This window comes from Podarcis tiliguerta (assembly GCF_965153285.1).
Source record: "Podarcis tiliguerta genome assembly, chromosome: 5".
Classification (NCBI taxonomy): domain Eukaryota; kingdom Metazoa; phylum Chordata; class Lepidosauria; order Squamata; family Lacertidae; genus Podarcis; species Podarcis tiliguerta.
Window position 1 is genome coordinate 91,529,839 of NC_139538.1, and position 16,421 is coordinate 91,546,259.

At 44.8% G+C, this 16,421-nt stretch overlaps 2 protein-coding genes across 2 annotated transcripts in view; one reads left to right on the forward strand and one right to left on the reverse strand.

Annotated features, from left to right (window-relative positions):
* Positions 1-16,421, reverse strand: part of AKAP3 (A-kinase anchoring protein 3) — a 164,938-nt gene that overhangs the window by 13,571 nt on the left and 134,946 nt on the right. The window lies entirely within an intron of this gene.
* Positions 97-16,169, forward strand: NDUFA9 (NADH:ubiquinone oxidoreductase subunit A9). The gene is made up of 11 exons (XM_083440899.1): positions 97-230; positions 1,796-1,960; positions 4,066-4,163; positions 4,318-4,409; positions 5,151-5,292; positions 7,395-7,497; positions 10,316-10,383; positions 10,527-10,603; positions 11,518-11,613; positions 13,671-13,737; positions 15,898-16,169. The coding sequence occupies exons 1-11, from the start codon at positions 167-169 to the stop codon at positions 16,069-16,071; spliced, it is 1,146 nt and encodes a 381-aa protein (XP_083297025.1). The 5' UTR covers positions 97-166; the 3' UTR covers positions 16,072-16,169.

The following is a 16,421-nucleotide window of genomic DNA, read 5'->3' on the forward strand; positions in this document are numbered from 1 at the left end:
AAAAACAGATTCGCCCGCCCGCCCTGTCGAAAACCCGCAGATCAATTCCTGCGCGCTCCGTCGTCCCCGCCCGACGCGCTTTCGGAGAGGCCGTTTCCCTTCGATCGCTCCTCGATTGGCCTCGCGCGGCACCCGTCGCGGGGCGGGGCGAGGCGACGGGGGCAAGATGGCGGCTTCCGCTCGGGTCTCCCGGCTCCCCTGCAGGGCCCTCCTGACTCCTCCGAGGGCGGGTAAGAGGCGGCGGCGGCAGCGAGTGGGGGTCCATCCCTCCTCTTCCTCTTCGTAGCCGGGGGGGGGTAGGGGGGAGAGCGGGGGTCTCCTCGCCGCCGAGGGGCCGTCCTTCGGGAAGGTCACGGCGGCGCTGTGAGCCTGCGAGGTCCCCCCTGGGCGACGCGCCTCCTCTTTGGGAAGCTTTCCGCCTGCCCTTCGGAACTCCCTGCCACTGGAGTCTGAGGCAGGCGGCTTCCCTGCGAGAGGCAGCGGAACACTTCTAAGGAAAGGCTCTGTGGCAAAATCCCGAAAGCCGCTTCTCGCTTCTTTTTATTTACAATGGTACCTCGGGTTACATACGCTTCGGGTTACAGACTCTGCTAGCCCAGAAATACTACCTCGGGTTAAGAACTTTGCTTCAGGATGAGAACAGAAATCGTGCTCTGGTGGCACGACAGCAGCAGGAGGCCCCATTAGCTAAAGTGGTGCTTCAGGTTAAGAACAGTTTCAAGTTAAGTACGGACCTCCAGAACAAATTAAGTAGTTAACCCGAGGTACCACTGTACATGTACACATACCTCCCCCCCCCCACTTTCCCTTGTTTATTGGCTTTATTCATCCGAATAAAACCTCCCAGACTCCCCCAACAGTGTCTGATAGGGCAGTTGGACAGTCTCAGAGGCAGGGCTGGGTTTTGGTTTGATGAGGCCCTAAGCTACTGAAGGTAAGGTAAAGGTAAAGGGGACCCCTGACCATTAGGTCCAGTCGTGACCGACTCTGGGGTTGCGGCGCTCATCTCACTTTATTGGCCGAGGGAGCTGGCGTACAGCTTCCGGGTCATGTGGCCAGCATGACTAAGCCGCTTCTGGCGAACCAGAGCAGCGCACGAGAACGCTGTTTACCTTCCTGCCAGATTGGTACCTATTTATCTACTTGCCCTCCTGCCGGATTGGTACCTATTTATCTACTTGCACTTTGACGTGCTTTCGAACTGCTAGGTTGGCAGGAGCAGGGACCGAGCAACAGGAGCTCACTCCGTCACGGGGATTCGAACCGCCGACCTTCTGATCGGCAAGTCCTAGGCTCTGTGGTTTAACCATATAACACTGGTCTTGAAAGACCCACATTGGCTCCCAGTACATTTCCGAGCACAATTCAAAGTATTGGTGCTGACCTTTAAAGTCCTATACGGCCTCGGTCCGGTATACCTGAAGGAGCGTCTCCACCTCCATCGTTCTGCCCGGACACTGAGGTCCAGTGCCGAGGGCCTTCTGGCGGTTCTCTCGCTGGAAGAAGCCAAGTTACAGGGAACCAGGCGGAGGGCCTTCTCGGTAGTGGCACCTGCCCTGTGGAACACCCTCCCATCAGATGTCAAAGAGAAAAATAACTACCAGAGTTTTAGAAGACATCTGAAGGCAGCCCTGTTTAGGGAAGCTTTTAACGTTTAATAGGTTATTGTATTTTAGTGTTTTGTTGGAAGCCGCCCAGAGTGGCTGGGGAAACCCAGCCAGATGGGCAGGGAATAAATAATAAATTATTATTATTATTATTATTCACGTATCGCTTCCATTTTCTTGTATTTTAGGCTATGGTGCTTCTCCAGCTGCATTTCCTGTTGTCCAGCAAGACCGTCAAGTTCATCACTTGGTGATTCCTCATGGAAGAAGTGGCCGCTCCTCTGTCAGTGGCATTGCGGCTACTGTCTTTGGGGCTACAGGCTTCCTGGGACGATACGTCGTCAATCGCCTGGGTAATTTTCCCCAAAACTAAATTTGAGATGTCTGGATATTTAACAGGAAAATGAATCAGATATAGTGTCTCTTGCAAGATGTAAACCGATCTGTAAGTTCACAGAGCTTAGGGGTTGGGCTGGATGACCCTTTGGGTCCCTTCCAACTCTGCAGGTCTACGATTCCTCCTACTGTTGATTGACCCTGGGACCTGGGACTCAACATCTTGTGCTGCTTACACATGTTTGAAATGTGAAGGTTTTGACCCATTGTAGCTGATTGCATGCCTTGCTGTTCACTAAATGTCCCAATAGTTACTGTGTGCCTAAATACCAAACTTCTTTTTTCTTTCTGTTACCTATTTCAAGTACGATGAAAAATGAATGACCTTTGGTCAAGATGCTGGTGGCAGATAGGGATGGGAAACAGGCTAAATCCCCAAGGAGCCATGATGGTTCAAGATGGTAGTTTTCAACCCTTTTATCACCTGTACTAAGTGAGGATTTTCTTCTCTGAGTCCACCTCTTAAAGGTTCCACCCCCCTTACAAAGGTTGAATGCCACCTTCAATCTCTGCCAAGCTGTGGCAAGATTCCAGGGGGATCACTCACCCAGGATCTGTGGGTTTTTTTGAGAATCAAGATATGGTGGAGGCTGTCCTAAGAAATACGATTTATTCACATATTTACACATTCAGTCTAGAGGGAGTATAGATCTTCCAGCACGGTATTGTTCTCCACAGCAGGGCAGCTCTGGAGTCCAAGGCATCTCTTCCAGCCTGCCCAAGATGGGTCTCTGTCTCTGCTACCCCATCTTCTTCCCTGCACACCTTGCTGAATACACTTTTCTTGTTACCTCTCTCACACACATCCATCACCTTGGCAACCTCTGTACCTGCAGGCCCAAGATTCCTCTAAAATGGGCCATCAACACCTTTTGTCATGTTAATTCCTCTGCTCAGCTAGGCAGATTTGTGTAAGCCTGGCCAGGGATTCCTTGTCTGGCCCAGTTATGCAGCATGCATTTTCATTCATATCCCAAATAATCAAAATCCTACCATTTACAGTGGTGCCCCGCAAGACGAATGCCTCGCAAGACAGAAAACCCGCTAGACGAAAGGGTTTTCCGTTTTGGAGGTGCTTCGCAGGACGAATTTCTCTATGGGCTTGCTTCGCAAGATGAAAATGTCTTGTGATTCCTGGGGGTTTTTTTCCGCTCCCCACCCCCTTTTGCTAAGGCACTAAGCTGCTAATAGGCTTTTAGCCGCTAATCCGCTAATCCCATAAGCCTTTAATAGCCGCTAATAGCCGCTAAACCGCTAATAGCACTAATCCGCTAATCCACTAATGGGCTTGCTTCGCAAGACGAAAAAACCGCTAGACGAAGAGACTCACGGAACGGATTCTTTTCGTCTTGCGAGGCACCACTGTATTAATTTATACCCACCACAAAACCAATAACACCAGTTTTGCAACTGACATCTTTTAAGTGTGTTCAAGAACTTGAGTTACTCCCAGCAGGGGAACAGACTTTAAAAAATATTTTAAATAGGTCAATCAATCAAGTAGATCCCGTTGCTCCTTTCCCCTGTTCCCTTTTGAAATTTCCCCCAGTTTCCAGAGTAGCTTGCTGTGTTGTGGGAAGCTGTGGAACCAAAATTAAAATGTCTGTAGGGCATGGGTAGGCAAACTAATGCCCGGGGGCCGAATCTGGACCAATTTCCTTCTAAATCCAGCCCATGGACGGTCCGGGAATCAGCATGTTTTTACATGAGTAGAATGTGTCCTTTTATTTAAAATGTATCTCTGTGTTATTTGTGAAGCATAGGAAATGGTTCATATTTTTTTTCAAAATATAGTCTGGCCCCCCCACAAGGTCTGAGGGACATTGGACCGGCCCCCTGCTGAAAAAGTTTGCTGACCCCTTCTGTAGGGTATATGTAGTGTTAGGATTGTGGCTTCCATGAAGCCCCTTTGAAAACACCATTAAAGAATTAAAGTTATTGTATTGATTACAGCAGGTAGAGTTATATGGCCAAGCATTGATGTTTTCCGGTGCTTAAAATAGAACACCCTCAATTAATCTCATGCCCTAGTTCTCCTTTTAAAACCCCTTTCTAATTTTAGGGCGTATCGGCTCCCAAGTCATCGTCCCATATCGCTGTGAGCCTTATGATGTCATGTACCTTCGACCCATGGGTGACCTGGGACAACTGCTGTTCATGGTATGCTCTTTGCATTATTCCAGTCTGGTTCATGATCGGCTAGCATCACTTGCTAAATAGTTGAAAGTTTGGTATGGGCCATAAATGACATCTTCCTGAAAGGCTTTTTGTACTTTTATTTCATTTCTCTCTTGATTTGTGCTGTGGCTATCAGGAATGGGATCCGCGTGACAAAGATTCTACCCGAAGAGCTCTTGAGCACAGCAATGTAGTCATCAATCTTGTTGGCAAAGAGTGGGAAACAAGGTAACTTTCTTCTTTGTCTCTCTTGGATAGATTGAGGTCACATAGACTGAAGGCATGCAATAAATAAATAAATATTTTTTTATTTATACCCGGCCCTTCCCGGTTCAAAAACCGGGCTCAGGGCGGCTAACAACAAATTTAAAACACTTAATTATAAAAGCAGCATAAAACACAGTATAAAAACATGCATAACAATAAAATTCAAAGTTCAGAAATCAGTTTAGGGGAAATCTATCTAATAAGCATAATAGATAAGATAATCATAGATAATCCCCAGGGCTAGCTGGCTGAATTAGTCCTACTTGGGCCAGTGAGGAGGCCAGGGGAGAATTAGCTGTGGGGTCTCAGAGCGGGTAATCTTCATAAAAGGGGAGGGGGAGGGAAGAGACGGGAAGGGAAATAAAAGATCAGGCTGAATTCAAATTAAAGGCCAGGCAGAATAGCTCTGTCTTACAGGCCTGACAGGAGGAGGTTAAATCCTGAAGGGCCCTAGTCTCATGGGACAGAGCATTCCACCAGGTCGGAGCCATCACTAAAAAGGCCCTGGCCCTGGTGGAGGATAGTCTGACTTCCTTAGGGCCCGGGACCTCTAAACTGTGGTTATTCATGGACCTTAAGGTCCTCTGCAGGGCAGACCAGGAGAGGCGGTCCCGTAAATACGAGGGATATCAGACTGTGATGTGACCTGCTAAATTTTGGAAGGAGCTTGGTTTTTATTCTGTTCTTTATGCTTTATTCCAGAAACTTTAGGTATGAAGACGTCTTTGTTAATATTCCCAGGGAAATTGCTCAGCTCTCAAAGGAAGCTGGGATAGAAACTTTGGTTCACGTTTCTCATCTGAATGCAGACATGAAAAGTCCTTCAAAATACCTTAGAAATAAAGTAAGTTTTTCATTAGTTTGTGTTTGTTTTTAGATGTTGGTGTTTTGCAATTCCATATTCAGGGTATTCTGTGCAAAAAAACCCATAATGGTCCCAACAGGAAGCCAAAATTTGATTGGAATTAGGTATATTTAAATCCTGCTGGTCCCTCAATAGTTGCTGTTTCATATTTGACAAGGAAGAGAGCGACAAAAAGACTTGAGGGGAGACTTCTTAACCTCTGGGGTGAGAAACTCTTCAAGAATTATTGCTGAGATAGATTCAGGGTACTCAGTGAATTTCCTAATCCAAAAACTCTTCTAGAGCAAAATGAGGCTTGCGTAGTGTTTGAACAGTTTTAAAACTCTTGTTTAAATTTGTAGGGAAAGTTAACTATTGATTTGAGTGTCTTTTGTCCTTTCTTATGTGTGTCTAACACTAATCTGTTCACTTTCTGCTATGATTAATTACAGTGTCATCTGTAGTTGTGTGTCTGTGTGTGTGTGATTTTGTATGTCTGCACCTTTCATACAGATTTCCTAGATGCCATAAGGCTGCTTTTGAAAAATATTTCAAAAAAATATTTTTTTTGAAACACTGAGTGACTCCGATTACTTAAATTTGTGTACACTTACAGTGTACACAAATTTAAGTAATCGGAGTCACTCAGTGTTTCTTACTGGTTGCAAGGGACTTGCCGATCAGAAGGTCAGCGGTTTGAATCCCCACGACGGGGTGAGCTCCCGTTGTTTGGTCCCTGCTCCTGCCAACCTAGCAGTACGAAAGTACGTCAAAAATGCAAGTAGATAAACAGGTACCGCTCCAGCGGGAAGGTAAACGGCGTTTCCGTGCGCTGCTCTGGTTCGCCAGAAGCGGCTTAGTCATGCTGGCCACATGAGCTGGAAGCTGTACACCGGCTCCCTCGGCCAGTAAAGCGAGATGAGCGCCACAACCCCAGAGTTGTCCGTGACTGGACCTAATGGTCAGGGGTCCCTTTACCTTTACCTTACTGGTTGCAAAGTAGAATTTTGGAAAGATACGGTCTATGGGCTCATTCACACTCCTGCTTGTCCTGGGCCTAGAAGGCATGGATATGAGCAGTGCTTTCTAGGTACCGGTCTGAGCAGTTTTGCCTTTGTCCTTCCGCTTTCCCCTAGAAAAAACTGCTCTTTAGCGATAAATCAGAACAAACGGCAATCCTTTGAAAACCTGATTGCTGTTTGCTCCAGTTCAGTCCTAAACTTGGTTTTCCTAGGGAAAAGTGCTGGAGCAAAAGGAAGTGTAAAAGGTAAAGGGACCCCTGACCATTAGGTCCAATCATGGCCGACTCTGGGGTTGCGGCACTCATCTCGCTTTATTGGCCGAGGGAGCCGGTGTACAGCTTCCGGGTCATGTGGCCAGCATGACTAAGCTGCTTCTGGCGAACCAGAGCAGCGCACGGAAACACCGTTTACCTTCCCGCTGGAGCGGTACCTATTTATCTACTTGCACTTTGATGTGCTTTCGAACTGCTAGGTTAGCAGGAGCAGGGACCGAGCAACGGGAGCTCACCCCGTCATGGGGATTTGAACCACCGACCTTCTGATCGGCAAGTCCTAGGCTCAGTGGTTTAGACCACAGCGCCACCCGCATCCCCAAACAGAAGTGTAGATAAGCCCTTTGATGGATTTTGTGTCTTTACATTCATTGTAGTTACCCTGCTGTCTGCATGGACTTCATTCTGCTTGCTGTTAATTCTTGTGTTTCCTAGGTTACATATTTCATGGTGCTAAATATGTGTTCTGTCCGATAGACTGGAACATTTTATTATTATTATTAATATTTTATTAAGAGAATTTCATTTATAAAAAGAGCGAGAGGAAGAAAGAATGAAAGAAAAGAAAGTGTGTGAGAATGAAAAAAGAAAAGAAAAAATACTGTTACATTGCCATATGTTAATATATAGATTTGTATATTCTTGTAAACCTAGGCTGGATTTTTTTTAAAAATTAAATTATGCCAAAGAGCCCAAGTGTATGCAGTGTGTTACCCAAGGGTATCTCTAAATTTTATTATAGTTTCGTAGCACTGTGCATCTTGAACTTGCATGGGAAATTAATCACTTTCTAATGACCTGATGGCAGGCTGTTGGAGAGAAGGTTGTGAGGGAAGAATTTCCAGATGCCATCATTATGAAGCCTTCTGAAATGTACGGGAGAGAGGATAGGTTTTTCAACCATTATGCAAGTAAGTACACTCCTTGCAGCATAAAATTTGTTTCCTTGAGAGAAAGTAATATCAGAGAGCAAGGGATGGAATATCTCTTCACACTGCATTTGTACTTAATTAGAATTGTAGAATAATTGTGAAAATCTGTATTAAGGTCTTATTCAGATCTATTCAGCAATCATCCTTGAGCTTTTGCTTCAGATCTTAGCAACTTGTTATGGTGCCAGGAAAGAATGTATTTGGCTTTTAGCCTACTGTACCTTTTATTCCATGGGAAATGCGTTGTATTCATGGGCCAACAGATGAGCTTTCCTGTAAATAGCAGAATCCTAATTGTCTTGCATGTGCTTTGCACATCTAAGTGAACTACCGTATTTTTCACTTTATAGGACGCACCCGACCATAGGACCCACCTTGTTTTAGAGGGGGAGAACGAGAAAAAAAAATTCTCCCCCTTTCTGCTCAGCGCCCCTTCAGCGAAGCGGCAGGAGAAACGGAACCTTCCACTTCCATTTCTCCTCCTGCTTCACTGAAGGGGCGCTGCGCAGCTCTCCCTCTCCCTCTCTGCTGAAGCTGGGAGAGTCTTGCAAAAGGAAAAGGGACCTCCCACTGTGCTCCGGGGGCTTCAGGCGGCAACCTTGGAAGCCTGGAGAGCGAGAGGGGTCGGTGCGCACAGACCCCTCTCGCTCTCCAGGCTTCAGCGAAAGCAACACGTAGCCTCCAGAGCGCGGAGGGAGCGATCCCTCTGCGCTTCGGAGACTTCACGTTGCGATCGCTGAAGCCAAGGAGCCTGCATTCGCTCCATAGGACGCACACACATTTCCCCTCAATTTTTGGAGGGGGAAAAGTGCGTCCTATAGAGCAAAAAATACGGTAATTTTGCTCCAGCCCACCAGAAAATCCTATCTGTTTCTGAGACTTAAGTTTAGCATTGTTGAGTGTAAAGTATGCCAAGCCGGTAGAGAATATGTTTGCTTGGTTTATTTTTAATTTTTTAAAATGAAATCATATTCCTGAGTTCCTCTCTATTAGAACTCTCCTCCCCGCCCCACCCGCACTTATCCCCATTTTTGTCATATTTACAGAGAGATGCAGGACCATGTATTCGAATTGTTTGCATTATTTACCGTATTTTTCGCTCTATAAGACGCACCAGACCATAAGACGCACCTAGTTTTTGGAGGAGGAAAACAAGAAAAAAAATATTCTGAATCCCAGAAGCCAGAACAGCAAGAGGGATCGCTGCGCAGCGAAAGCAGCAATCCCTCTTGCTGTTCTGGCTTCTGGGATAGCTGCGCAGCCTGCATTTGCTCCATAAGACGCACACACATTTCCCATTACTTTTTAGGAGGGAAAAAGTGAGTCTTATAGAGCAAAAAATACGGTACTCTAGAAATGGAATTTAGATTTCCTTGAGCCCAGGCGAAATGGAATTTCAGACAGTCAGAATTTGGCAAAAGATTCCAAATTCATCTTCTAGAACAGTGCTTCCCAGTCTTGGGACTCCAGCTGTTTTTCTGACTACAGTTCCCATCATCCCTGACAACTGCTCGTGCTAGCTAGGGATGATGGGACTTGTAGTCCAAAAACAGCTGGAAACCAAGTTTGTAGTAAGTAAATAAACTGAACATATGCTTCCTATTGATAGTTTCCTTATAAGTATGCAGTTTTGGAGCAACATGACCATAATTTTGTGATCGGTTTATTATGTTTCTTTACCTAGCAGTTCTTACCACCTAGCAGTTTGAAAGCACGTCAAAGTGCGAGTAGATAAATAGGTACCACTCCGGCGGGAGTGGTAAATGGCGTTTCCGTGCGCTGCTCTGGTGCTCCAGAAGCGGCTTAGTCATGCTGGCCACATGACCAGCTGTCTGTGGACAAATGCCGGCTCCCTCGGCCTATAGAGTGAGATGAGCGCGCAACCCCAGAGTCGTCCATGACTGGACTTAACTGTCAGGGGTACCTTTACCTTTTCTTTATGGGGGCTTCCAGTGAGGCTGCAATCCTGTATTTGCTTACCTGGGAGCAAATCCCACTGAAACCAATAGGACTTGCTTCTGACTAGATATGTATAGGATTCCAGTGTTAGTCTTCTTCCAGGAGTTTGGCAGTGGAGTGTGGTGAAAGAGATAGAAATGCAAAGTTGGGAGATGCAGATAGGCTCATGGGGTTGGCTTGTTAATTAAGTTACAGTGCCTTCCTCCTAGATAATTTCCATAGCGTTGATGACACTGTTTGATATGAAAAATCATTACTGTATTTACTGTATTTTAATATTTTGTTGGAAGCTGCCCAGAGTGGCTGGGGAAGCCCAGCCAGATGGGCGGGGTATAAATAAATTATTATTATTATTATTATTATTATTATTATTAATTTATTTACTCCTTTTTAAGTGATCAGTGCTATCTCAGCGACCCTTATAACAGATTATACCCATCATAGAGATGGGAAATGGAGCTAGGGAAATGAATGACTTGTCTGAGGCCACTTTCATGTTCATGGCAGAGACAAGATTTGAACCTCGGACTTCCAGCTTCATAGATCAGCCTCTCCTGCCACCCCACTGCATTAGCACAACATTTTCAAACAATGATGTTCAATTGCCAGATCTAGTAGCTGTATCCAAAGAGTGAGCTTCAGCTTGCTGAAAGTTTTGAGCATCCTCAGTTAAAGCGTTTACATTTTCTTGGGGCGGATGCAGGAGATTCGTGCAGGCAATTGTCCTGTCACCTTCAGGTGCATTTGAGATCTTTACTTTCCAGTACTGTTGTTATTGCTCTTTGACCTCTTAACAGCCTCACTTCTATCCTCCAGTAATTGATCTCTCTTAATTCAGACATGCGCTGGTTCTGGGGCGTGCCTATGATTGCTATGGGCAAGAAAACTGTGAAGCAGCCTATCTATGTAGGTATTGTTGGAAAATACATTTTATGATACATATTTCATACCTCTTTTCCTTTTGTATATATTTCATTACCTTTTTGACCTTGCTTAAAAAAAGGTAACTTTAAAATATATGCTAATTTTTCTTAAATATTATCCCATAGGTTGTTGATGTAGCAAAGGCTATAATTAGTGCTATTAAGGACCCGGATTCAAAAGGGAAAACTTATGCATTGACTGGGTAGGTTGTTGGTTACTATTATTATTTTTACTCAGACCACCTTAAATCACTACAGGCATTTCCCGGCCCCCTGTTGTTTTTTTTAAAAACTGTTGCAGTGGATTTAGATGAGGCTTCCTCAACCTCGGCCCTCCAGATGTTTTGAGACTACAATTCCCATCATCCCTGACCACTGGTCCTGCTAGCTAGGGATCATGGGAGTTGTAGGCCAAAAACATCTGGAGGGGCGAGTTTGAGGAAGCCTGATTTCGATGGTATGTGTTCACTACAGAGACCTTCTTTTATGTGTAAGTTGTGCAAGCATTTGGGGAGAATGCTCTTTTTCCTGTTCACATGCCCGAACCCCTAATTTTATTATACCCTTAAAGTCTGCATAATTTTACAAGAATATTGTGTTAGTCAGATGTGAGAAGTTCAAGAACCAAGGTACCACTGTATGTGTAAAATAAACCATATTTCTTAAAGACGCAGCATCTTCACTGCGCCTTGATTCCCTATGGAAACATGACCACCTAGAACAGTGTTTCCCAACCTTTGGTCTCCAGCTGTTTAGGGACTACAATTCCCATCATCCCTGACCACTGGGTCTTGCTAGCTAGGGATGATGGGAGTTGTAGTCCAAAAACAGCTGGAGGCCAAAGGTTGGGAAACACTGACCTAGAACCCACCTTGCTACCACTTGGCAGAGATTGGGGGTGGCTTGCAGCCTTTGTGACAATACTTTTGACTATATTTTTACATAATTAAGGTTTGGCTGTAGGTTTGGGCGGAGGGGTTGGTGGAAGCTGCTCATTACCAGTGACCACCGTGGCTAAAACAAAGGCTGCGCCACATCCTTCCTGGTGGTACCAGCACCCCATTTTAGACCAAGGCCTCTTTCTCAAATTTACAACTTAATGTCTGTTTCTTTGCAGCCCTAACAGATACCTCCTTCACGACCTCGTAGAGTATGCTTATTCAGTACTCCACAGAAATTTCTTTCCGTATCCTATGCCCCGTCCTCTTTATCAGTAAGTCTTGATATGTTTTTTGTTGACAAGTTGTTACCTCTGAGGCTCCAACTACTTGTGTTGGTTGTTTGGTTTTTTTCCCTTGTGTGCGCACACAAATCTGTTCATCTCTGCCATTGAAAGCAGGTGCGCAGTCTGCATTCTTCATCAGGGGACTAGGCCTGGATTTTAGAGGGAACACAAGAGATGTTACCTCTGTTTCTTGCCACAAGCCCAAAGTAGTTTGGGGATGGAGAATGTTTTTGGGAGGTAGATGACTGACAGAGAAGAAAAACTTAAGACATCCCTCTTCTCTATTTACTATCTCTGTCTGTTTGATTGCAATTGCTGTATGCTTGCTTTTGAGAGTGAGGAGAACTGGACGTCATTAAGTGTCATGTGTAGCTTGAGCCTTAATCAGTCTGGGCTCAGGTTCTGCAGCCTGAATGTTGAGTTAGGGAGGTGGCATTAAAAATATGTGCCAGGAGAATCTGCCCGCCTTCTGTCACTCAAGGTGAAGAGAGCCCTAAGCAAGAGTATGTACTGTAGCCACTCTTATTTTGGGACCTCTGAACTGGCAACAAGAATGCTCTCAGGAAAGCTTTTAACTGGCTAATAATAATAATAATAATAATAATAAATTATTTATACCCCGCCCATCTGGCTGGGTTTCCCCAGCCACTCTGGGAGGCTCTCAACAGAATATTAAAAATGCAATAAAACAACAAACATTAAAAACTTCCCTAAACAGGGCTGCCTTCAGATGTCTTCTAAAAGTCAGATAATTGTTTATTTCCTTGACATCTGATGGGAGGGCGTTCCACAGAGCGGGCGCCACTACCAAGAAGGCCCTCTGCCTGGTTGCCGGTAACCTCACTTCTCGCACTGAGGGAACCGTAATGCGTTTTGAGAAGAAATAGTCCCCCTCCCCATCATTTAAAAAAGGGGCTTTCTCCAGAGGCCCCTACAGGGCATTTGGCGTCCTAGGGAAGGTGCCTTGAACCCTGGCCATGGCTTCCCTCCTTCATTCCTTGGCCTGATCTTTCTGGGTATGAGGCCCTCACCTAGGTTATGCAGTAGCCACAAGACACTTGATGACTTAGCAGGTCCAGGAAGTCCTTTCCATCAATGGAAATTGGGAGCCTTGTGGCAGGTCTCATCCAGTAAAGAGCAGACATGGATTCAAGGACTACTCTAATAATAAGCTCAGGAAGGGCAGCAGACCCAGATCATATCCTTCATAATCCTTCATCCCCCATCTGCCATCCCACCTGGTGAAGTCGCCTGGAATTGGCCCTGTCTATATGTACTCCAAAGGGTGGTACCATCTCAAACATGATGGATGCCCTCCATGAGACTTGCAGAACAGAAATTACTATTGCAATATTTTCAGGTTTCATTTCATTTTCAGGGACACGGGTGGCGCTGTGGGTTAAACCACAGAGCCTAGGACTTGCCGATCAGAAGGTCGGCGGTTCAAATCCCTGCGACGGGGTAAGCTCCTGTTGCTCTGTCCCAGCTCCTGCCAACCAAGCAGTTCAAAAGCACATCAGAATGCAAGTAGATAAATAGGTACCGCTCCAGCGGGAAGGTAAATGGCGTTTCTGTGTGCTGTTCTGGTTTGCCAGAAGCGGCTTAGTCATGCTGGCCACATGACCCGGAAGCTGTACACTGGCTCCCTCGGCCAGTAAAGCGAGATGAGCGCTGCAACCCCAGTGTCGGTCACGACTGGACCTAATGGTCAGGGGTCCCTTTACCTTTACTTTTACCTTTAAGGGAATTGTCAAATTCTGCTCATGAGTCGCTCCAGTCCCGTCCTCTCCCAGCCTCACTTGATGTGCCAGCTCAGTTCTCTCAGCACTTTCCCAACTTCAGCACGTGTGTCTTGTGGCTTCAGTTAACTTTTCCTTTCAACAGTTACTTTGGTTGATAGAATTAATAAATACAAAGTAGTCTGTTTTGTCTGGTGGAGCAATTCGAAGCGAGTGAAACTTCACTAGCTGATTTGAGAGAAGAACAGTTAGATCCTTGCCTATGTTCAGCCATGGTATTAATTATTGTGGCACTTTGAATTACAGCTTATTTGCAAGATTTTTTGAGATAAGTCCTTTTGAGCCATGGATAACAAGGGACAAAGTGGATCGGGTAAGATTGCCTTCATTTTCATCTCGTTTATTGCTTATCACCTGCGCATCCTAAGGTGGTTAAGAATGGAACAAAATGCAAATTAATACAAAATATCAGAATGATAATCAATATAAGAACTCTCTCTCTCTCTCTATATATATATATATGAATACAGAACAAGTTTATCTGTGTGTGTTCTTTCACAGTGTTATTTTTAGAATGCATTCTTAACATTACATACATATGGAGTTTTTATTTTATTAATGGGATGGAATCAATGTTTAATTTTTGAGTTGCAACATATCAATTATCAGGGGTCAGCAAACTTTTTCAGCAGGGGGCCAGTCCACTGTTCCTCAGACCTTGTGGGGGGGCTGGACTATTTTTTGGGTGGGAAATGAACGAATTCCTATGCCCCACAAATAACCCAGAGATGCATTTTAAATAAAAGCACCCATTCAACTCATGTAAAAACACCAGGCAGGCCCCACAAATAACCCAGAGATGCATTTTAAATAAAAGGACACATTCTACTCATGTAAAAACATGCTTAGAAGGCGATTGGGCTGGATTCGGCCCCTAGTTTGCCTACCCGTGAATTAAATCTGCCTTACTTGAAGCAAACTTCTTATTTGTACAGAGCGGGGAAGCAGAGGTACTCTTCTTCCAGACTAGCCCCCCTAAACGTGATGCCCTCCAGATTTTTCTGTTTACAACTCCAGCCATAATGAAAAATAGAATCATAGAATCATAGAGTTGGAAGAGACCACAAGGGGCATCGAGTCCAACCCCCTGCCAAGCAGGAAATAGTCAGAAATGCTTGGTGTCCAAAACATCTGGAGATCTTTAGGTTGGGAAAGGTGGCTCCAGACTGTTGAGTCCATTGAAGACTGCCAAGAGGTAGATGCAGGTGGTACAGATGTACCAGATCCAAAGCTAGCAGGAGCCTTGACTCTGAGCTTTCATTTTAAAAAAGTATTTAACGTCCTAGAGAAAATGTTATAAAGCAAATGTGTAAACACTGTTCTAAGCAATTACTGTGGGATGAATCTGCCTGGCTGCTCCCACCTTTTGGTGTTTTAGCCAATGAGCAATGTCAGAGCTGTGATTGACAAGAGAATTGTTTGGACGCCAGACAAGAGGAATCCCTGGGGTCCTAAAGAGCTGCTGTTTTCCTCTCCCCTTTAGTGCAGTTTTCTTTCCTGCTTGTTTCTTGTTTCCTTTGGAACCTGTGTAGTTCTAAAGCCTTCATCTCCCGTTACCCTTCCTTTTTTTTATTAATAAGCAGGATGCATCTTTCTGGTGGTGGGTCCATCGGAGATCAGGTATTCCCTAGAAGTTATTGTTTTCAAACCCACAATAAGAGTGGGTGAGTGTTGCATATGACAAATGCAAAATGTGGAAACTTTGCAAAGAGCCGTAGGTACGTCTTCTGCTGTGCAGGAGCTTAAATCCAGGCACACACTGAGAAATCCAGACACAAAAGTTGTCACAATTGTGACTCTACTCTAATCACAGATAGGAAAATAGACTCAATAAATACACTCAATAAATATTCTTTCCTCTGACCAGGTATAAGAGAGAGATGTTAAAATAGGGAAAATCTAATTGTATATTTTGTAGCTGAAGTTAACTTTTTGATTTCAGACTGTTTCATGTGAAACTCTTAATGAACTCTTTGGAATCCAAAGAACCACCCAAAAAATAAGATATAATATTGCATACAGTGGTGCCTCGCAAGACGAAAAGAATCCGTTCCACGGGTCTTTTCGTCTTGCGGTTTTATCGTCTTGCGAAGCAAGCCCATTGACGGAGTAGCGCTATTAGCGCTATTGGCGATTTAAGGGCTAAAAACGGCTTTTTAAGAGGTGGGGGATTAGCGGTTTTGCTGCTAAAATGCTTTTAGCAGCTTAGCGATTCAAAATAAGGGGTTTTGGAGCAAAAAAAAAATTCAAATTTTTTCGTCATTTTTCGTCTTGCAAAGCAAGCCCATAGGGAAATTTGTCCTGCAAAGCGCCTCTGCAAACGGAAAACCCTTTCGTCTTGCAGGTTTTCCGTCTTGCGAGGCATTCGTCTTGCGGGGCACCACTGTACTTGATTTGTAAAGATGCAGCTGTGTGAGAGATGGATTTATAAGATGGCTCACCGTTCACTCATTTCTTCTTTGTTTGTTTGAAGTTCCATACCACAGACATGAAATTCCCTGATCTTCCTGGCTTGGAGGACTTGGGTATTGTCCCAACTCCCATAGAACAGAAAGCAATTGAAGTCTTGCGTCGCCACCGCACATTCCGCTGGCTGGAAGCTGAGCTTGAGGAAGCAAAAATAGCCAAGCCTGTTACCGACATGTAATCTACTTTGGGAGTTTTTCAGACTGGTTACACCGCACTCATTTCTGAAGAAATCTGTACATACAAAGCTAAAACCCTATATAAATCATGTAACCTTTACGATACTGGTGTCAATTGTTTTATTCAGGAGTACGATATGCCAAGAAAATTCTGTATTGTCCCTTTGTAGATTTTCGTAATGAGGGTACCAGACCCCTGCTCAAGAGTATGTATCTATTGGATCTGTGTCCCTTGCTTTCAGAAATGTTAAAAATATTGAGCTAAGCACTCCAGATCAGCAGAGGATCAATAGTTTAGAAATGAAGATGCCTTTGATTTCTCTTCCACATACCTAACCATGAGTTGTAGTGG